The following is a 23,232-nucleotide window of genomic DNA, read 5'->3' on the forward strand; positions in this document are numbered from 1 at the left end:
GACATAGAAGTAAAATATTTTTATCCTTTTATATCACAACATTCTTTGATAAGTATGTTTCCATCCTTATATGAACTTTTAAGATATTTTTTAAGGCTGTATATTCCACTGTAGTGTATTTAACCATATCCCTATTATGCTTTTCAAGTTGTTGCTAATTTTTCATTATCACAAAAATATGTTAAGATGAATATAGTTGTGAAAAAAGGTTTTATATTTAGGATTAGACTAGATTCTTGGAAATGGAATAATTGGGTCAGAATGCAGGGTTAACAGTCCAGTAAACATTTATTGGGAATAGGTACAAAAGTAAACAAGGGAGTTTTTAAGCCACACTGAACTTATAAAAAAATACATAGTTTAAACGCCTTGTAATGCATTTTGCAGAGCTCCCCAAAAGGCTTCTATCAATTCTTAATATCCAAGATATTTGAGGGTGCTATTTTTACTATAGTTGTGCCAAAATTGATGATTATAGTGTTTAAAATCATTAACGTTACAGGCAAAAGTAGTAAATATTTGCATAGTGTCTGACTATAAGCTCAGTTAGTATTATTTTCATTATTATCATCAAGTACACTTTTTCTTGTTATTCTTTTAAGACATTCATTTTTAACATTTAACTTTTTAATCCAACTGAAATGTATTTTAATGTTCATCCACCTTAAATTTGTTTTAAAGTGCTTTATGAGTTAGTGATCTCAGTTTTTAATTCTTCCAAAGAGTCGTTATTTAATGCCTTTGATTACAACGGAAACTTAGTTATATAGAGCATGGCTCCAAGCCAGACTGCTTGGGTTTGAATTCTGGCTCTTCTGTTACTCAACTGTAATTTAGGGAAGATTAGTCAAGGAGAATACTAATACCTACCTTACAGAATTATACAGACTTAAATAATTAAGTAATATAAAGCTCTTCAACCAGTGCTGACATATAAATGATGCTTCATAAGAATTTGTTGTTGTTGTCATTATTATTTATTGACTAAGCCATTTTTTCAACATGGTAGGAAATACCACCTTCTGTCTCTAGGATTTTTTTAAGCTCCCTTGATCTGCCTTCTATCAGAACCACCATGTTTTAGTGATTATAACTTCATAGTCCTGCTATTAATCTTCTAAAAATGTAATTGGCTATTCTTCAACATTTTCTGTTTGAGATAAACTTCCAGAATAACTTCGTTCCAATAATACCTCTGATTCTGATTAGGATTATATTCTACTTGTAAATTAATTTGGGGAAAATTGACAACTTTAGTTATGATACTGTCTTCTGACAGGAACAGGATATTTATCTCCATATAGGAATGTCCTCATGTTTCTCACTGAACTTTTGAAGTAGTCCTCATGTAGGTACTTGTTAAGTTTGATTAAAAATACTTTATATTTTCATTGTCAATATGTCTAACAATTTATTCCTTTACATAGGCTATCTAGTTACTACTGGTACTTATAAAAGCTGCTGATTTTTATAAATTTATTTTATAATAAGACCCCAGTTCTAACAGGTATTCATTTGACTCGAGTTTTTGAGGTAGATTATTTCATGTAGAAATAATTTATCTTAAATTTATATGACTTTTCTGATGTTTAGATTTTAACTTTGTAGATAATCAAAATATGTTGTTTTCTTTCTTCTTCTAATTGCTTCCAAGCATAGAACTCACCCACATTTACAGAACTCATAAACATTTCATTATAATTTCCTCAAGTTTTATTTTGTAGTTTTAATGTTTTATGTACAATTCTTGGAATTAACTAGAACTTATTCTGATTCATAGCATTAAATGAGTATGTAAAAGAATTTTACTGGGAAAGACTCTCTCCATGAGAACCAATGGTTCTCCACTTTCCCACTGATATACAATTCTTCCCTGATATATAATCAACTATAGAGTTTACTTCATTGATCTATTTTCTTAAATATAAACAAAATAGAATCTACATTATTATAGATTTTTGTCATGTTTCCATATGTGCTTGGGCTAGATTTTCTCTAAACTTTTAATAATAATTCCTTTTATATTTTCCCCTGTTTAGTCTTCCCATTGTGCTTTAGAATTATTTTAAGTTAAACAAATTCTGTGAGAACTTCAGGTTACATTACATTAATCATATGAACTATTAGGAAGAATTTATATTTTTATTGATCTTACCATACAGAAATGCTGTTTCTCCACATTTATTTAAATTTTTATTATATTTATCAGTAATAGTTCATAATTACAATTTAATAGGTATTGCGCATTTCATGTTAAGATTGTTCTTGTATTTTATGTGTACGTAATTTGTAAAAAGTGAGTATTAAAAATTAAGGATTTTCATTTATTCTTTTCTTAAATTTTATTTCCTTAGAATGCAAAAATAGTAACTATAAAGACATAAACAGGCATATAGAGTACAAGAACTGTAAATGTGACATACCAGGTGATGGAGATATGATATATTCATCTACAAATTTATTTTCAGCAAGATTGCCTTTTATTTCAGTCTTTTTTAACAGTGCTTCAAAGTGAAAATGAAGAGGCACATCTGGAAAAATAAAGTAAAAAAGGTATTTTCAAATACCACTCTTTGTAATACTAGGATTACAGATTGTAACATTAAAATTGCTTTCTTTCTATAAATAGCACATAAGCTTAAGAAAATAAGCAAAAGTTTGAAATGGAACAACTATCGGAAGTGACAAAATACTCTTTCCAAGCATGTTGGGTAGCAGTATTTTAGAAATTACTGGTTAGGTGCACTTAATCAACAAATTAAAAAGCTAACAGAGAAACAACTTCATGAACTTCCTAAAATAGTACATAAGATGAACAGTAATTATAAGTATTAATAAATACTATTCACAGATGAATGGAAACAAATATACCCAAGAAGTCTTTAAGAAAACCTTCACCCAAATCTGGCTGACTCTAAATGCATTCCATCCCATCCCTACAAACTTTGCATTTGAAATAATGAAGTTTCCAAAAAATTACATGCTTTTAACTTCTTGGGAGAAAACCACTGTAAGTCAGATGCAACCTTTTATGAAAACATCAAAGTTCACATTCCCTTAATTTACCATATTATGTATCACAATGAATATACTTTTATAAAGATTAAAACCTATTGACAAGCTAGTTTTGTTTTTAAATAGAGGCTTGGAGACTTTCAATTCACTATGTTTATATTCTGTACTCTTACAACCAAAGAGGAGTTAAGCAATGAAGTAGTTATGCTTCACATTTACTAAAGGTTTTTTCTTTCAGCCAAGAATGAAAAAACAAAATCATCTGAAAAAGCATTTATTAAGAGACACCTCACTTTTCCTTGAGAACATATTTTATAAAGCAGTTGATAATAATGAAAATTTGGCTATTGAAAGAAGGTACTTCAAGGAAACTCATTTGAATACATAAATGAGGATAGACCCAGGAAGCGCCTGGATTTTATTTTTTATTTGTTTTTATTCTTGAGACAGGGACTGGCTCTGTTGCCCAGGCTGGAGTGCAGTATCATGATTCTGGCCCACTGCATTCTCAATCTCCTGCGCTCAAGCAGTCCTCCCACCTCAGCCTCTCAAGTAGCTGAGACTATAGGTGCACACCTCCATGCCTGGCTAATTAGAAAATTTTTTTCTTTAGAGACAAAGTCTTATTATGTTCCCAGGCTGGTCTTGAACTCTTGAGCTCAAGCAGTCCTCCCACCTCAGCCTCCCAAAGTGTTGGGATTACAGGCATGAGCCACTGTGCCCACCTGGCTGGGTCTGGATTTTAAACAGAAAAAAATGATCTCTTCTTCAAATGATGTATCTTAGTGGCAGATCCACACTCAAGTGTGGAAAAATACGCAAAACAAAAATTAGTGCATGAGTATCATCATGGAGTTTGTACCAAAGGACAGAGGTAAGATGAGTTTGAATGTTGGTATTATGATCATATGAAAATTAGGTGACAAAATGAAAATGGGAATAAAAATGAAATATTCTCCTTTAAAATGCTCCTTAAACATTTCAGGATTCTGATATTTTCCAATTACCTAATCATAAGTTTGTTGCATTTGTTTCTCCAAAGCAATATTATAAGGAGAGTATCACCAGTTCTACCACTGTTCTTTGCGATTTGTGGGAAAACATGATCTCACAAGAAAAGGTCCTTGTTCGGTCTATATGCCTTTCTTAATACCCGCACGTGACCTGTCAGCTTTTGTAAAAATATTTCATTGCTTTGAAACATTACCTTTCAGTTGTTTTAAACTAGAATGCAAGTACGTTGAGGGATTTATTTGTATTTATACTCCTAGCATTTATTTAGTACTTACATATAGTAGGTATTGAGATTTTTATTGAATGTAAGAAGGAATGGATATCATGAAATAGTAGATAAACAATCTAATCTCATTTATTAGAGGGGGCATAAGAGTCTTAGGATAAAGAGTATTTATACCAGCTCTCAGGGTTATGTCATCAGAGAAATATATTTGCTAATAAGAAAACAGGCAGTAAAGTAATGGTGAGTAGTTTGGTTCTGGAGAATGACTACCTCAAATCCTGGCTCATCATTTATTAGCCGAGTAATCTTGGATGAGTAGTATCACGAAGCTTAGTTTTCTCATATGTAAGATGAACAGAACAAAGATATCTATTCTCATGGAGTTGTGGGAATTAAACAAGAAAATGTAATGTGCTTAATATATACAGAGCTCAGTATATGCTAAGACTAAATGTTAGCTACATTATTGTTATATGGATTATTATTTTGTCATATTATTAAGGTTTCCTCAAATATAGAATAAAATAGTTCTTGTTAAAAACTTAAATCAAGGTAATGGTGTAGCTAAGAAACCACTCTACTACTGATAAAAACTAAATTGAGACTCAGGGCAGGGGGACAGGTTCAAAACATAGTGCTTTACAAATAGATCAGTCCCTTGATTTTGAGAATTTAAAAGACCATCAGAACCATAAGCAGAAAATGGAACAAAAGCTAAGTTGAGATATCCCCCAGTAAAGAGAAGAACTGGAGATAACCAATGCGAGGGATGTTTTCTTTCTCCCCTAAATATTTACTTTAAGATTCCACAAAAATCAAGAACCGAAAATTTAAAACCACCTAGAGTAATCCTAGCATTTTTGGGAGGTTGAGGTGGGAGGATCACTTGAGGCTAGAAGTTCAAGACCAGCCTGGGCATAGTGAGACCCCACCTCTACAAAAAAATTTAAAAATTAGCTGGGTGTGGTGTCATGCACCCAAGTAGTTCCAGCTACTTGGGAGGCTGAGGTGGGAGGATTACTTGAGCCCAAGAGGTCAAGGCTGCAGTGAGCTATGTTCACGCCACTATACTCCAGCCTGTGCAACAGTGCAAGACCCTATCTCAAAAAAAAAAAAAAAATACTTTAGAGATGTGAGGATGTATAAGCCTCATTTACTCAGTTATAGAGTACCGATACTCTTGAGGTTGACTATACTTATAGGTACGCAGTTTTCTTCCCTCTGCATTGAGAAATTCAATGCAGATTATAAATGGAGAAATATTTTATGACAGGGAAACTTCCATGTATAACAGCACATTAGAAAAAGAACACTGAATTACCGTTATTCAGTAACATTTCAACAGCACAGCCATGTTACCAATAAAATGCTCAAAATTTAACAAGATAAAAACCTAGTAATTTCCCAAAGTAAATCAAGTTGGTTTAGAAGGAATTAAAGAATCAACTTACACAGACAGAACATTAACCGTGCATGTGACTAGATTAATTCCTCTACAACAAATTTAAATCTCAAGGCATTGCTTAGTTCTAATATCTACTGGAAAAAAAAAAACAATTGATAAAATAAGATTTTATTAGAGTCTCTGTATTTAGAGGATTAGATTTCAGTATAGAAAATATCATTACTTAGAAATTGTTACAAGGAGGCTTACCTGATGGCAATGATAGAACAGGATGGAAAGAGGAATCTAACTCTGATACATGTTCTCTTAATAGGTAAGACTCCGAATTGTGTTCATAGCTACTCCAAGTTGAAGCTGATTCCAGGCAAGGCATTTGTGTAGTGTTTAAAAATGTTGTTTCTTTTGAAGGCAAAGTCTGCAAGGAAAAACCGTATTAGAATATCACAGCCAAAGCATCCATAAATGGCTATCTCTATATTTATTTAGGTTATCTTTAAATAAAATTTTCCAATTCTACAAAAGTTTTACAAATATTTTTCTAGATGTTTTCCCAATTAACTTTAGTATTTATTAATTCAATCATAAAAGGGATGTAAAAATATAATTAACTTTTATATATTGAATGTATTCTACAACTTTGCTATAAACTTTCTTTTTCTAATAATATATAGCTTCTTCTAGTCTTTGATTATCTAAACATACTAGCTGGGAATGATAACTGTAATTTTTTTCTTTCAATCCTACTGGTTTTTTTTTAGGGAGTTCCAACCATGCTGGATGGGTTCACCAATTCAATAATGAATAAAAATGATCAAAGGAGACATTTGTGTTTTGTTCCTGATTGTAATGGGAATGCTTTTAATTTATCAGAATAAGAATGATATGGATTGCAGCGTTTTTTTTTTGGGGGGGGGGGTATGGTTCTTTATCAGAATATATTCCTAGCTTGCCAAAAGAACTTGAAAAAAATATATTAATGTTGAATTTAATCACATGCTTTTTTTGAACCTAATAAAATGATTACATGACTTTTCTTCTGTACTCTATTAAACTGACAAATTGCATTAACAGATTTTATTTTTTATTTAATTTTTTTGAGACAGTCTCGCTCTGTTGCTCAGACTAGAGTGCAGTGGCAGGATCTCGGCTCACTGCAACTTCTGCCTCCCGGGTTCAAGCGATTCTCCTGCCTCAGCCTCCTGAGTAGCTGGGATTACAGGCACGTGCCACTGTGCCCAGCTACTTTTTGTATTTTTAGTGGAGACAGGGCTTCACCAGTTGACCAGGCTGGTCTCGAACTCCTGACCTCAAGTGATCCAGCCTGCCTCCATCTCCCAAAGTGCTGGGATTACAGGCGTGAGTCACTGCACCTGGCTGCATTAACCGATTTTTAACATGTCAAACCAAGCTAAGGTTATTCTTGAGAATCCTGCTAGGAGTTTATCAAGTTTATTAACCTCTTCAAGGAGCCAGTAACTGGACTTGTTCACTTTCTATATTGTATGCATGTTTTATATTTCATTGATTCCCACTTTGCTTTAAGATTAATGAAATATTTTCTTAAATTTTTCCCATCTCTTAATTTTAATTTATTCATTCTTTTACTTTCTTTTAGTGGTTTCCATAGAGATTACAATGTGCATCCTTAGCCAGCTGGCTTTTACAGTATAATACAAAGTATTCCTTTTACCATTTCCCTGGAAATACTAGGACATTAGAACTCCATTTACTCTCCTGTTTTTGCATCACCATTGTTAGGCATTTTAATTCTACATATATTTATGACCCCACGATATATTGGTATTATTGTTTGTATCATCAACATTCATGAATACCACCCATATATTTATCTCGTCTCATTGCTCATAGCTCTTTCCTACAATTCCCTACTTCCATGTGGGATCATATTACTTCTCCCTTTGCTACTATCATAGTGTAGGTTTGCTTTCTCCGAATTCTCTCAGTTTTTACTTGTTTGAAACATTTGCATCTTACCATTTTTAATGATATTTTTATGAATACAGAATTCTGGGTTGGCTTTTTTTTTTTTTTTAGTACTTTAAGGATACTTTCACTCTTCTGGTTCTCATTATTTCTGGTGATTAGTTAGCTATAGGTTTTATTATTGCCCCCACTTGAAAGTAATGTGCCCTTTTTGCTCTGGCTGCTTTTAATATTTTCTCTGTGTCTTTACTTTTTTAGCAGGCTTACCATAAGATTCTGTCTTGGTCCATTCAGACTGCTATAACAAAATACCATAGACTAGGTAAATAATAGAAATTTACTTCTCACAGTTCTGGGGACTAAAAAGTACTAGATCAAAGTGCTGGCAGATTTAATGTTGACAAAGGTCTACTTTCTCACTGATAAGATGGCTGTAACCTCACATGATGGAAGGAAGAGCTTTCTGGGGTTCCTATTATAAGGGCACTAATTCCATTAATGACCTCATGACCTAATAACTTCCCAAAGGCCCTATCCAAATAACATCACATTGGGAATCAGGTTTCTACATATGAGTTTTGGGGGAGACTCAGTCTATAGCATTGCACCCAAGCCCCCCAAAATACATGTCCTTCTCACATGCAAAATATTTCATTCCATTCCAGCAGCCCAAAAATCTTAACTCATTCCAGCATCAACTAAAAAATTCCAAAGTCCAAAACCTCATCTAAATATCATTTAAATCAGATATGGGTGAGACTCAAGGTATACAATTCATCCTGAGGCAAATTGCTTTCCAACTGTGAACCTCTAAAACCAACATGTTATGTGCTTCCAAAATACTATGGTGGGAGAGGCATAAGATAGATATTCCTATTCCAAAATAAAGGAATAGGAAAGAAGAAAGAAATGACAGGTTCTGAGCAAACCAACCCAACAGGGCAAATTCCATTAAACCTAAAGGCTCCAGGATAACCTTCTGCTTGATGCTTTGCCTTCCAGACCCAGTAGGCTATGGTCCCATCTCCACAGCTATTGGCTGGAGTCCCAAGCTTGTGGCTCTTCCAGGTGGTTATTCTGCCTCTGCCATTCAAGGTGACTTGGGGTCAAGGGCCTGTGGCTCTCCTAGGCTAGAATCATGCACCAGTGGCTTTGTCATGCATAGCCTAAGCCATGGTTCCCTAAGTGTTGGCAGAGACTGTGTAGACACCACCAAAATCTACCACCTGTGCTGCCTACAGGGTTGGCCATCACAGCCTAAACTATATCAGGCCCACCAGAGCCACACTTTAGAGAAGCCAGTGGTGGGGAGCAGAACCCATAATGTAAGGTTCTATTGGGCAGTGCATGCTGAGAGGTCTCACAGGCTCAGGTGGCTCCATATTTGAAACTTCTTTGCCCGAAGGGACTTTGCACTCTGGGCCTATGCTGGGAGGGGCAGCCTCCATTATCTCTAAATTGCCTTCAGGGCCATTCTTCTATTGTCTTCTATTGTCTTGGAGAATATCTCCTGGCTTCTGTAGAGAGGGCTGATCCACACTAATCTCTATCAAAAGGCTCCTCGGCCATACCCTCAGTGTTTTCTCCAAAGCAGGCTTTCTCTTTCTTTACAGTATGAATAGGCTAAGACTTTTCCAAATCTTTAAGTTCTGCTTTCTTTTTGATTAACAGTTCCTCTTGTAGTCATTTCTTCTGGCATTCTATCATAAGCAGTCAGAAGGAGGAACCAGGTTGGTCCTTCAGCAATTTTCTAAGAGATTTTCTCAGCCAAATAACCAATTTCATTGCTTGCAATTTCTACCTTCCACAAGACACTAGAACATGAATACAATTTTGCCAAGCTCTTTGCCACTTTATAACAAGGATTACTTTTCCTCTAGTTTCCAATAATATGTTCCTCATTTCTATCTGAGGTTTTATCTGAATGGCCTTAACGTCCATATATCTACCAACATTCTGTTCAGGATTATGTAGGCATTCTCTAAGAAGATGGAGGCTTTCTCCAAAGTGCTCCTCTTTTCTTTCTGAGCCCTCATTAGAATCACTTTTAAAGATCCAGTCACAACAATGTAGGTGTTTTCTAGCATGCACCTCAAAACTCTTCCAGCCCCTATCCATTACCCAGTTCCAAAGCTACTTCCACATTTTCAGGCATTCATTACAGCAGCACTCCCATTTCTCAGTACCAAAATCTGTGTTAGTCATGACTTTCCAGAAAAACAGAACTAGAGAAAGAGAAAAAAATTTATTGTAGGAATTGGCTCATGCAATTATGTAGGTCAAGAAATCCCATCATCTGCTTTCTGCAGGAAAACTTACAGTGTAACTCAGAATCGAAAGGCCTGAGAATCAGGGGAGCTAATGGTGTAAATCCCAGTCTGAGTTCAAACGCCTGAAAATCAGGAGGCCAATGGTGTAAGTCCAAGTCCAAAGGCCTGAGAACCAGGAGTGCCAATGTCCAAGTGCGGGAGAATATATGCCAGCTCAAACAGAGATGGCAAATTCAGCCTTTCGCCACCTTTTTGTTCTAGTCATCCCCTCAAGAGATTGAATCATGGTCACTTGCATTGGTGAAGATAATCTTTATTTAGCCTAAAAATTCAAATGCTAATAGCCTCTGGAAACACCCTCACCCTATCTGATCATCCCTTATCCCAGTCAAATTGACACATAAAATTAACCATCACATATGCCTTGATGTAATTTCCATGTATTTGTTCTCTTGGAGGTTCACAGAATTTCTTGAGTCTATGGGTTGATGACCTTTATTAGTTTGAGGGATATTATTATTATTTTTCAAATGTTACTTCTGCCTTATTCTTTCTCCTTTTTTCTAGGCTCCAATAACATATATAGATTTTTTTTTCATCTAATCATACATTTCTCTATTTTTCTGTATTTTTTCTTTATCTCTGTGCTTCCATTTTAGTGTTTTCTATTAATTAGTCTTTCAGTACACTAATTTTATCTTCTGCTCCACCTAATTTGTAGTTAAATTTATCTGGTGAGGCATTAATTCCTCATGTTGTATTTTCAGTTTGAGAATGTTTATATAATTCTTTTTAAAAAAAGGATTCTAATTATCTGATGAAATCGTGTGTTTTCTTCTACCTGTTCTCTATTTTTTTTTTAAATATATTAATTATATGAACACAATTTAGCCAAGCTCTTTGCCACTTTATAACAAGGATCACTTTTCCTCTAGTTTCCAATAACATGTTCCTCATTTCCACCTGAGGTTTTGTCAGAATGGCTTTAATGTCCGTATTTCTACTAACACTCTATTCAGGATTATTTAGGCATTCTCTAAATAAAATGCATTTAAAGGCATTCCTTTTAAATAATTATTTAATAGTTTTTCCCATCTAAATCCAGTATCAGAATCACTTGAGTATCTGTCTCTATTGTCTGTTTTTTCTCTTGAATTTTGGTCATGTCCTTTTCACCATGCCTACTAATCTTTGATTCAATGACAGATGCTATGTTTTAAAAACCACATAGGTTCCAAAGGATGTGATCTTTCTCTAGTGGGGGTTCTCTCTCCCCACTACTAGCTAGATAAAATACTCTCCTTAATCTGAGAGTATGAGCAGTTAAATCTGGGTTGCAGCCCTAGTATGATTCATACATATGATTTGCCCCTCAAGGTTTTCAACCAAATATTTGATTTATTTTGTAGAATTATCCCCAGTCATCCAGACCTCTAATCTTAAGAGTATACTGAACAATGCCACCCTGCTTATAAGGGACTTTTGCCATTTATGTGTTAAGCATCCTGCTCTGTGCAGCCTCAGTATTCAGCAAATGTTCTGAGGAAAACATTGGTCAAAAATGCTCAGAAGTGAAAACTGGCCATGTGCTTCATGCCTCCTGAAACATCACCAAAAGCATCCCCATAACTATCATTACTGGCATTTGCATCAAATTTAAAAATTCCTGCCAGAGCTTCAGGGTAATAGTGGTTGCAGAAGCCAGCTTCTGGAGACCTAAGTTAGACTTTGTCCTCTAATCTTTATTTTTATTAATTCTTTTTTCATATTTTCCATTTATTATTTCTCTCTGTGCTGTCTTTTGTGTAATTTTATTGAGCTTGATCTTTCAACGCAATTCTGTCTTTAGCTCTGTCTATACACTTTTTAATCATATTAGCAATTTTCTGATGTATTTTCCTTAAAAAAATTAAACTTACTTATTTTTACATTTTGTATGGATAATTCTAATATTTGAAGTTATTTTGTAGGAATATGTGTGTATATATATACACACACACATACATATACACATTTTAGAGAGATTTATTTTGTATATTCATACATATGCATGCATATATTAATACATATGTGTATGGTTTTGTTTTTGTTTGTTCATTTTTACTGACTCTCATCATGTGGCCTTAGTGTTGTGTGTTCTGTAATTTTTTTTTTTCTTATTGAGAATTCATTTTTGTTGAAACTTTGTTCATGGGATATTTGGAAGCTTCTGTTGAGAGTTTATTCCCCTAGAAAGGATGTCTATTTGTCTGAGCTAGCCATCTAGAACTACTGTTCTAACCTATTTTAAAACCCAATTCTTATCTTCATAACAAAAACAAAAACACTTCAGTAGCATCATTTCAAACTTCAAAAATAAAAGAGGCCTGACTTATTATAAATTCTATGCAGGAACTCTATTTTCCCTTTTCAACCACAGCCCAAGGCTAAGAAAGGCAAGTTCTCTGCATCTCTGTACACTAGATCTGAGTTCTAGTTCACCCGTTCACAAAGTCTATAGCCTGCCATTGAAGACTCTTGGCTTTATGCAGGATTTCTAAAATGACTCCTCACATCTTCCAGGTTTTTGCCTCCAGTCACTCTCAGGAATATCAAATAAAAACTTCTATGGAGTTTAATTGGAAAATATTCATAAGAAAGCTTCAGAATTCAATGGGTCACTTCTTTCTCTGGATTCTTAGTATGTTTCTCTTCTGCCCCCCCGGCCCCGCACCAACCACACTTCTCTTTCCTCTCCGTTTCTCTTATTCTGAGGATTTTTTTTTTTTAACCAGATGATTTATGTATTGTACAAAATATTCTTTATATTTTACATTCTATTTTGTGGTACCTGGAGGTTTTTCTATGGTAACGTTCCTACCATACCACTGGAGTCAGAAGTGCAGAATTGGACCTAGCAACTGAAAGGTCACTCTGACCTTTAAAAAACTGTTTCAGGGAGGCTGAGGTGGGAGGATCACTAGAGCTCAGGAGTTTGAGTCCAAAGTGGGCAACATAGTGACACCCTATCTTTAAAAGAAAAATTTCCTTTCAATAAAGTGATTTTGTTGGCTGCCGTTCTATAGTAGGAAATTAGAAGCTAAAATAAGAAACTAGACATTATAGTGTTTCTCAAGGAATGCAATGTGTGACAGATGATCACAGACACTTTCAAACTCGTTGTGAGAAAAGATATTAAGCAATAGCTACAATTGGAGTTGCTATTAAAAAATCAGTTTTGGTAGTAGAAAAGGCATTTTCATTTCTGCCCATGAAGGAGAACAGCTATAGGACTGATGTCAAACAACTGTTTTCAGAACTTGGACAATAGGCAGCACATGAGTGTTATCTCTGGGAAATGAACAACAAATGAGGTGATCCTCTAAATCTACCAGTTTGTTGCATGGTGGTATATTCCCAGACTTTGGCACAAAGAAGGTGGCTCAAGTAGGGAGTAGCAGTCTAGCTGACTGGCAGAGACAGATGTTTGAGTTGGGGAAGGACAAGGCAGCTGTCATTTGCAGAACAGAATGCCAGAAAAGAAGTTAAGCAGAGAAAGGCTCCAGAAATCCTCACAAGGTATCTTTCAATCTTTTGCTAAATAATAATCTATGTATGCATAGAGTGAAACAACACCAGGCAAATTTAAAAACAATTAATTCCAGGGGGCAGAAAAAAGGCATAAGAAAAGAACAAAAAACTTGGGAAAAATAAAAAGCAAATGGCAAGATGGTCAATTTAAACCTAACCCTATCAAAATTACATCAAGTATAAATGGTCTAAGCACTTCTAATTAAAAGGCAGAAACTTCAGATTGGATAAAAAAGCCACACCCAAATATATAACATCCACAAGAAAACCACTTTAAATATAAAGTAATAGGTAAAAGCAAAAGTACAGAGCAGACATACCACTCAAGCGCTAGCCATTAGATTGCTGAAGCAGCTATATAAATATAGTAGTCCCCTTATCTGCAGGGGATACAGTGGATGCCTAAAACTTTGAAGAATGGCAGGTGCAGTGGTTCACACCTATAATCCCAGCATTTTGAGAGGCCACGGCAGGAGGATAGCTTGAGCCCAAGGAGTTCAAGACCAGCCTGGGGCAACATAGTGAGACCGTCTCTACAGAAAACAAAACAAAACAAAAAAATTAGCTGGGCACAGTGGCACACACCTATAGTCCCAGGTACTTGGGAGGCAGAGGTGCAGGATCACTTGAGCCCAGGAGGTTGAGGCTGCAGAGAACTGTGATTGTACCACACTCCACTCCAGGGCTCAAGTGATCCTCCCACCTCAGCCTCCCAAGTAGCTGGGACTACAGGTGCACACCACCACACCTAGCTAATTTTTGTATTTTTTTGTAGAGACAGGGTTTCCCCATGTTTCCCAGGCTGGTCTCAAACTCCTGCGACCAGCCCAAAGTGCTGGGATTACAAGAATGAGCCACCATATCCAGCCCATACACTCTTCTCAAGTGTGCATGGAATGTACATGATGAACATGCCATGGCAGGAGGATCACTTGAGCCTTTAACATATCTTAATATTTAAATCTACATAAATACTATTGCTATGGAGAACTCATTCTGGGCCCATTTGTTTATACTTGAGCTAGTTCCCACATACTTTATTACTGTTAAGTCAGTATCTGGTAGTCCTGTTTACCCTCCTCCCCTTCTCTTCATGGACCTTTATTTGTCCATATTCACTTTTGAATGTTAAGTTTCCAAAATAGACAGCTGGTATTTTGACTAAGATTACCTTAAATTCAGGAAACTGAATGTCTCCCACTTTTAAGTCTTTATATCTTATATAAAAGCTTTAAATTTGTTTCCATAGTAGTCATATATATATAGTCAATTCTTAGAAAATTGACAGTATGCTTTTGGGAATGTACCTTGTTTTTTAATATGTTTTTAATTGGTTATTACTAATGTGGAACAATAGTATTAGTTCTAATAATTTATTGATTCTCTTGGATTTTCTATGAAATTACTTCATGTGAAAATAATGACAGTTTTATTTCACCCCTACAATCAAAAAAATTTTCCTTCAGAACTTTGGAGACATTATTCTATTTTCATCTGGAGTCATTAATGAGAATTTCAATGGCAGTTTCATTCTTACCCATTATAGGTCATAGTTTGCTTTTGTTAGCTGTTTCCCCTTCGAAGCTTTAACATCTTATCTTCTAGATATTCAGAAATTTCATGAGAATCTGTTTAGGAGTGGGCTGTTTATTTAATTCACAATGCTCAAAAGTTTGTGGGCCTTATCAAACTGAAGACATCATGTCTTCTTTTTGGCTGTGGAAATAGTCATGTATAATTTCTCTTTGTGTTCTGGGAGATTTATTTGACTCTATTTTCTAGTTCTTATACTAAAAAATTTTAATTCTAGCGATTTTATTTTAAATTTTCTTTCTTTCTTCCTTCCTTTTTTTTTTTTTTTTTTTGAGACAAGGTATTGCTCTGTCACCCAGGGTGGAGAGTGGTGGCACGATCTATCAAGACTCACTGCAGCCTCCACTGCCTGGCTCAAGCAATCCTCCCACCTTATCCTCTAGAGTAGCTGGGACTAGAGGTGGACACCACCATACCTGGATCATTTTTAAATTTTCTGTAGAGACAGTATCTCACTATGTTGCCTAGGCTGCTTTTAACTCCTGGGCTTAAGGGATCCTCCTACTTCAGCCTCCCAAAGTGCTGGGGTTACAGGCCTGAGCCACCACACCAGGACTTATTTTTAATTTCTAAAGGCACTTTTTGTTTGTTTGTTTTTTTCATGATTGTTTCTTTAGTACAACAGGCTGCCCTGGAAGTTATTTTCTGTTCTTTGAATTATTAATTTCTACCAAGGTCAGCTATATTCTCCTTCTTGCTGATGGCTTTTCCTCTATATGTTTAATGACTCAGAAATACTGGAAATGCTTTAACTCTAAATCTCTGTGTGGTTTGTTCTCTCCTCACTTCAATCAAGTCTCTAATCAAATGTCAGTTATTCCAGAAAGGACTTCTGACTCTCTTATCTAAAATAAACTTCTTTCTCCTAGAATTCTCTATCTCCTTACTTTAGTTCTATTTTTTTCCCCAAAGCACAGCATTAGTTAACATTTGCACTTTTTCTCTCAATTAAATATAAGCTCTATGAAGGTAGGAACCCTTTCTATCATGTTCACCATGGTATCTCCAATGCCTAGGCACTGTGTGGCACACGGTAGGTACTTAATATTTCTTTACTAGAAGATAGGAGGAGGGAAGGAAGAAAAGAAAGAAGGAAAGACATAATAAGTAGGTTATTCTAAATAGTTGTATATGCCTCTGCTATTGTACATGAGGCTCTATTTCCTCAATAGGAGTCCTTCCTAAATGGAAAGACAATAAATTTTGCATACATTGGCTTTGCACATATGAACTGGACTTGTCAACTTGGCAGGCTTAACCTGGTGGAATTCTGCATCTCTCAAGTCTCATTCATGTTAAGCAGATGCTAACTAACCTTATGCTCATGAATATGAAAGGGAAGCATGAATGACAGCATACTAAGAACTATAGCCATTTAAATGCAATGTGTATAATGCTTTTATCAGGTAACTTCAAGTTTATTTAAAGGCCTGAAGGGAAGATAATGGTCCATTTTTTTGGTCATAGGTGAAGTATCATTTGGATTACAATGGACTGTTTTGTCCTTTCAAACTTCTCCTGAACAAGTAATATTGGGCAATAAAATAATCCCTATTGAAAACAAACAGGCCAGATGTGGTGGCTCATGCCTGTAATCCCAGCACTTTAGGAGGCTGAGGTGGCCAGATCATTTGAGATCAGGAGTTCGAGACCAGCCTGGCCAACATGGTGAGACCTCGTCTCTACTGAAAATACAAAAATAAGCTAGACATTGTGGCAGGCACCTGTAATCTCAGCTACTTGAGGGGCTGAGGCAGGAGAACTGCTTGTACCTGGGAGGCGAAGGCTACAGTGAGCTGAGATCACATCACTGCACTCCAGCGTGGGAAACAAACCGAGATTCATGTCAACACAAACAGAAAAAAAATACAAGATAATTATATTGTAACTCAAAATAAGAAAAATTTTGAATTCTGACTCAAAACCCAAGAAGTATAATGAAAAGGTTGATAAATTCAATCACATTAAAAAACAAATAACTTCCGCATAGAAAGAAAACATTAAAGAGAAAAGACAAACTGTGAAAAAAAGTCATAAAAAACAAAGGGCAAATTTCCTTAATATATATGTATATATCAAAAAAATGTAATAAAATATAATTTTCCTAATATAAAGAGCTCCTACAAATCAATATGAAAAAGGCAACAAATCCTCAACAGAAAAATGGGTAAAGGATATAATCAGTCAGTTTACAGAAAGAAAATATAATGGCTTTTAAACATATGCAAAGATGGTCCAGATCTAACTCATATTAAAATAAATGTAAATTGAAACTAGACGGCCGGGCACGGTGGCTCACACCTGTAATCCCAGCACTTTGGGAGGCCGAGGCCGGTGGATCACAAGGTCAGGAGATCGAGACCATCCTGGCTAACACGGTGAAACCCCATCTCTAATAAAAAAAAAAAATACAAAAAATTAGCTGGGCGTGGTGGCGGGTGCCTGTAGTCCCAGCTACTCGGGAGGCTCAGGCAAGAGAATGGCGTGAATTCAGGAGGCGGAGCTTGCAGTGAGCCAAGATCACACCACTGTACTCCAGCCTGGGCGACAGAGCGAGACTCCGTCTCAAAAAAAAAAAAAAAAGAAAAAATGGTAACTAGACTATAACACCATTTTTTACCTACTGTATTGGCAAAAAATCCTAAAATTTTAATAATTTACTGTGTTATAAAGATGTTGGCAAACAGGCAACCTCATGCATTGCTGGTGGGAATGTAATTTGGTTCAATTCTATTGAGGGCAATTTGGCAAAAAAAATTAAAATTTAAAAATGTACAAACGCTTTGTCCCAGCAATTCAACTTCTGGGATTCTAAGAGATATACTCACAAACATGTGGACTGAACTTCCTCAACATGATAAAGTGCATGAATAACTCACAGTTTATATCATACTCAGTGATGAAGACTAAACGCTCTCCAAGATCTGGTACTGATATTCAACATTGCACTAGAAGTTCTAGCCACAGCAATTAGGCAAGAAAAAGAAATAAAAAGAAAGGGAAGAAGGAAGGGTAGGAAAGGGAAAAAAGAGGGGAAAGGGAAAGGAAGGGAAGGGGGAAAGGAAGGGAAATGGGAAAGGGAAAGACAAAAAGGAGAAAGAAAAAGAAGAAAGAAAGAAAATACTCCCTATTTGTAGACAACATGTTCCTAGATATAGAAAACCCCGAAGAACAAAGTTACTACGACTATTAAATGAATTCAGAAAAATTGCAGAGTACAAAATCAGTAGTACATAAAAATCAGTTGTGTTTCTATGTATCAGTGATATGGTTTGGCTGTGTCCCCACCCAAATCTCATCTTGAATTGTAGTTCCCATAATCCCCATGTGTCATGGGAGGGACCCAGTGGGAGGTAACTGAATCATAGGGTTAGTTACCCCCATGCTGCTGTTCTTGTGAATTCTCATGAGATGGTTTTATAAGGGGCCTTTTCCCCTTTGCTTGGTATTTCTTCTTGCTGCCACGTGAAGAAGTACGTGTTTGCTTCCCCTTCTTCCATGATTGTAAGTTTCCTGAAGCCTCCCCAGCCATGCTGAACTGTGAGTCAAACCTCTTTCCTTTATAAAAGACCCAGTCTTGGATATGTCCTTACAGCAGTGTGAGAACGGACTAACACAGTAAATTGGTACTGCAAAGAATGAGGTGCTGCTATCAGGATACCAGAAAATGTGGAAGTGACTTTGGAACTGGGTAACAGGAAGAGACTGAAACAGTTTAGAGGTCCCAGAATAGAAGAGAAAAATATGGGTAAGTTTGGAACTTCCTAGAGGCTTGGAGGCTCACAAGACAGGTAGATGTGGGAAAGTTTGGAACTTCCCAGAGAATTGCTGAATGGCTTTCATGAAAATGCTGATAGAGATATGGACAATGAAGTCCAAGCTGAGGTGATCTCAGACGGAGATGAGGAACTTGTTGAGAACTGGAATAAAGGTGATTCTTACCCTGTGTTAGAAAAGAGACTGGCAACATTTTACCCCTGTCCTAGAGATCTGTGGAACTTTGAACTTGAGAAAGATGACTTAGAGTATCTGGTGGAAGAAATTTCTAAGCGGCAAAGCATTCAAGAGGAAGCAGAGCATAAAAGTTTGGAAAATTTGCAGCCTGACAATGCAGTAGAAAAGAAAAACCCATTTACCAGAGAGAAATTCAAGCCTGCTGCAGAAATTTGCATAAGTAACAAGGAGCAGAATGTTAATCACTAAGACAATGGGGAAAATGTTTCCACTGCATGTCAGCAACATTCACGGCAGCCCCTCCCATCACAGGCCTGGAGACCTAGGAGGAAAAATGGTTTCATGGGCTGGGCCCAGGGCCCCCCTGCTCTGTGCAGCCTTGGGGTGTGGTGCCTGCATCCCAGCTGCTTCAGTTCCAGCCATGGCTAAAAGGGGCCAAGGTACAGCTCAGGCCATTACTTCAGAGGGTGCAAGCCCCAAGCCTTGGCAGCTTACATGTGGTGTTGAGCATGTGTTGTTGAGCCTGTGTAGAAGTCAAGAACTGAGGTTTGGGAACCTTCGCCTAGCCATCACGCACAGCCTCTCTTAGCTAATTTCTGTTCCTCCATTCTCTCCCCACTGCAAATTGTACTGTCCAAGGAACCAAATTAATCTTTCAAAAGTAATACTTTTATCATTTCACTCCTCCAAACCAAAACATCCCTGATGTTGTGCTAATCACTGAATCATTATCATCATCAACATCATTCATATTTGATGAGGATTTATATGCCAGGCACTGAGCTAAATATCTTTTGTTTTTTCGAGACAGAGTCTCGCTCTGTCATCCAAGCTGGAGTGCAGTGGTGCGATCTCAGTTCACTGCAGCCTCTGCCTCCCTGGTTCAAGCAATTCTTGTGCCTCAGCCTCCCAAGTAGCTGGGGTTACAGGCATGCACCACCATGTCCAGCTAATTTTTATATTTTTAGTAGAGACAGAGTTTCACCATGTTGGCCAGGCTGCTCTCAAACTCCTGACCTCAAGTGATCTGCCTGCTTTAGCCTCCCAAAGCTTGGATTACAGGCATGAGCCATCATGCCAGGCCTGAGCTAAGTATCTTTCAAATGTATTTTCTTATTTAATATCAACACATCTCTAGAAGGTAGCCTTTTTCTTCTTTTCTTCATTGCTGATTCAGCTAATGTCTTAATTTAGAGTTGTCCTTGGGTCCCAAAGCAGACGCCAAGGCAAAGATTGTTTAATATCAATGGTCACAAATTTCTTCCATCCCTGTGTGTATGCCCCTTTGCTGAAATTTCCCCTTTGCTGTAAATTCCATCCCTGTGTGTATGCCCCTATTTCTCCATCCCTTTGAATTTGGGCTGACCAAGTCACTTGCTTTGTCCAGTAGAATGCAGTGGAAATTATGTTGTTTAAGATCTGGTGGGCTGGGTGTGGTATTTCACACCTGTAATCCCAGCACTTTGTGAGGCCAAGGTGGGCAGATCCCTTGAGGCCAGGAATTCGAGACCAGCCTGGCCAACATGGTGAAATCCCGTCTCTACTAAAAATACAAAAATTAGCTGGGCATGGTGGCACCCGCCTGCAATCCCAGCTACTCAAGAGGCTGAGGCATGAGAATCACTTGAACCCTGGAGGCAGAGGTTGCAGTGAGCCGAGATCATTGACACTGCACTCCAGCCTGGGAGAGAAAGTGAGAGTCTTTCTCAAAAAAACAAACAACAGGGTCGGGTGCAGTGGCTCACGCCTGTAATCCCAGTACTTTGGGAGGCCGAGAAAGGCAGATCATGAGGTCAGGAGACTGAGACCATCCTGGGTAACACGGTGAAACCCCGTCTCTACTAAAAATACAAAAAATTAGCCGGGTGTGGTGGCAGGCACCTGTAGTCCCATCTACTCGGGAGGCTGAGGCAGGAAAATGGCATGAACCTGGGTGTTGCGGGAAGCCAGGAACCCCGAATGGAGGGACCGGCTGAAGCCATGGCAGAAGAACGTGGATTGTGAAGATTTCATGGACATTTATTAGTTCCCCAAATTAATACTTTTATAATTTATTATGCCTGTCTTTACCGCAATCTCTGAACATAAATTGTGAAGATTTCATGGACGCTTATCACTTCCCCAATCAATACCCTTGTGATTTCCTATGTCTGTCTTTACTTTAACCTCTTAATCCCATCATCTTCATAAACTGAGGAGGATGTACGTCCCCTCAGGACCCTGTGATGACTGTGTTAACTGCACAAATTGTTTGTAGAGCATGGGTGTTTGAACAATATGAAATCTGGGCACCTTGAAAAAAGAACAGGATAACAGTAATGTTCAGGGAACAAGAGAGATAACCTTAAACTCTGACTGCCGGTGAGCCAGGCGGAACAGAGCCATATTTCTCTTCTTTCAAAAGCAAATGGGAGAAATATCGCTGAATTCTTTTTCTCAGCAAGGAACATCCCTGAGAAAGAGAATGCATCCCTGAGGGTAGGCCTCTGAAATGGCTGCTTCGGGGGGCAGCTGTCTTTTGTGGTCAAAGCTGTAGGGATGAAATAAGCCCCAGTCTCCTGTAGCGCTCCCAGGCTTTTTAGGACAAGGAAATTCCTGCCTAATAAATTTTGGTCCGACTGGTTGTCTGCTCTCAAACCTTGTCTCCTGATAAGATGATATCAATGACAATGCATGCCCAAAACTTCATTAGCAATTTTAATTTCGCCCGGGTCCTGTGGTCCTGTGATCTCGCCCTGCCTCCATTTGCCTTGTGATATTCTATTACCTTGTGAAGCATGTGATCTCTGTGACCCACACCCTATTCGTACACTCCCCTCTCCTTTTGAAAATCACTAATAAAAACTTGCTGGTTTTGGCCAGGCACAGTGGCTCACGCCTGTAATCCCAGCACTTTGAGAGGCTGAGGCAGGTGGATCACAGGGTCAGGAGATCAAGACCATCCTGGCTAACACGGTGAAACCCCGTCTCTACTAAAAATATAAAAAAAAAATTAGCTGGGCATGGTGGCAGGCGCCTGTAGTCCCAGCTACTCAGGAGGTTGAGGCAGGAGAATGGCATGAACCTAGGAGGAGCAATTTGCAGTGAGCCGACATCGTGCCACTGCACTCCAGCCTGGGAGACAGAGTGAGACTCCGTCTCAAAACAAAAAAAAAAAGAAAGAAAAAACCTTGCTGGTTTTACGGCTCAGGGGGCATCACGAAACCTGCCAACATGTAGTATCTCCCCCAGACACCCAGCTTTAAAATTTCTCTCTTTTGTACTCTTTCCCTTTATTTCTCAGACCAGCCGACACTTAGGGAAAACAGAAAAGAACCTACATGAAATATCGGGGGTGAATTTCCCCCATACCCAGGAGGTGGAGCTTGCAGTGAGCTGAGACCACGCCATTGCACTCCAGCCTGGATGACAGAGCGAGACTCTGACTCAAAAAAAAAAAAAAAGATCTGGAGCCTAGGCTTCAAGAGGCATGTAACTTCCTCCTTGTCATATTGGAGCACTGTCCTGAGGTGTCATGGAAGGAAGCCATTCTAGCTAATGCAGCATGAGAGGCCACAGTGAGAACTGAGTTGCCCCAACCAACAGCCAGCACCACCTGCCAGAAGAGCAAGTGAGTCCCACTTCCGCCAGCACAGCTGGCCCTCCAGCTGAATGTAGCCATATGATGGTAGCCCTATTTCTATGGATGAGGAAAACAAAGTAGTAATTTGCACAGTACTGCACACTATTAAGAAGTAGAACAAGGATTACAATCCAGTATGAAACCACTAAAATGTGCTGCTTCCCTACAAAAAATAACTTTTAGACTCTTTAATTTGGTAGCTTCCAAATTTATCTGCAATTATATAAAGCATATTTTCTCACAGGAATATGTTATACATGCTATAAATTTATCTCTCCAAGTCAACCTATAGAAGTCCCTGGAGTACAGAATTGTTACAGCAAGGTAATGAAATCCTCAACTAAGATAATTTCCATTGTCTAAAGCAGATGCTCCAGTAGGTGTGACATGGAAGAAAGAGTTGGCTTCCCAGCAGCATAAAAATACTACTTAAGTAACTTTTTTTTTTTTTTTGAGATAGCGCAATGGCATGATCTCAGCTGACTGCAACCTCCACCTCCCGGGTTCAAGTGATTCTCCTGCTTCAGCCTCCCAAATAGCTGGGATTACAGGCATGTGTCACCACACCTGGCTAATTTTTTGTATTTTTAGTAGAAATGGGGTTTCACCAAATTAGCCA

The 23,232-nt window shown here is 37.6% G+C and overlaps 1 protein-coding gene across 9 annotated transcripts in view; it reads right to left on the reverse strand.

Moving 5' to 3' along the window:
- Window positions 1-23,232, reverse strand: part of KANSL1L (KAT8 regulatory NSL complex subunit 1 like) — a 151,137-nt gene that overhangs the window by 16,127 nt on the left and 111,778 nt on the right. For all 9 annotated transcript variants that reach the window (XM_054549791.2, XM_054549792.2, XM_054549788.2 and 6 more), the window contains exons 7-8: window positions 5,910-6,075; window positions 2,424-2,531 (exon numbers count right to left, since the gene is read on the reverse strand). In XM_054549791.2, coding sequence (XP_054405766.1) covers window positions 2,424-2,531; window positions 5,910-6,075 — 274 coding nt within the window. The remainder of the gene's footprint in view (window positions 1-2,423; window positions 2,532-5,909; window positions 6,076-23,232) is intronic.

This window comes from Pongo abelii, chromosome 11 (assembly GCF_028885655.2).
Source record: "Pongo abelii isolate AG06213 chromosome 11, NHGRI_mPonAbe1-v2.0_pri, whole genome shotgun sequence".
Classification (NCBI taxonomy): Eukaryota; Metazoa; Chordata; class Mammalia; order Primates; family Hominidae; genus Pongo; species Pongo abelii.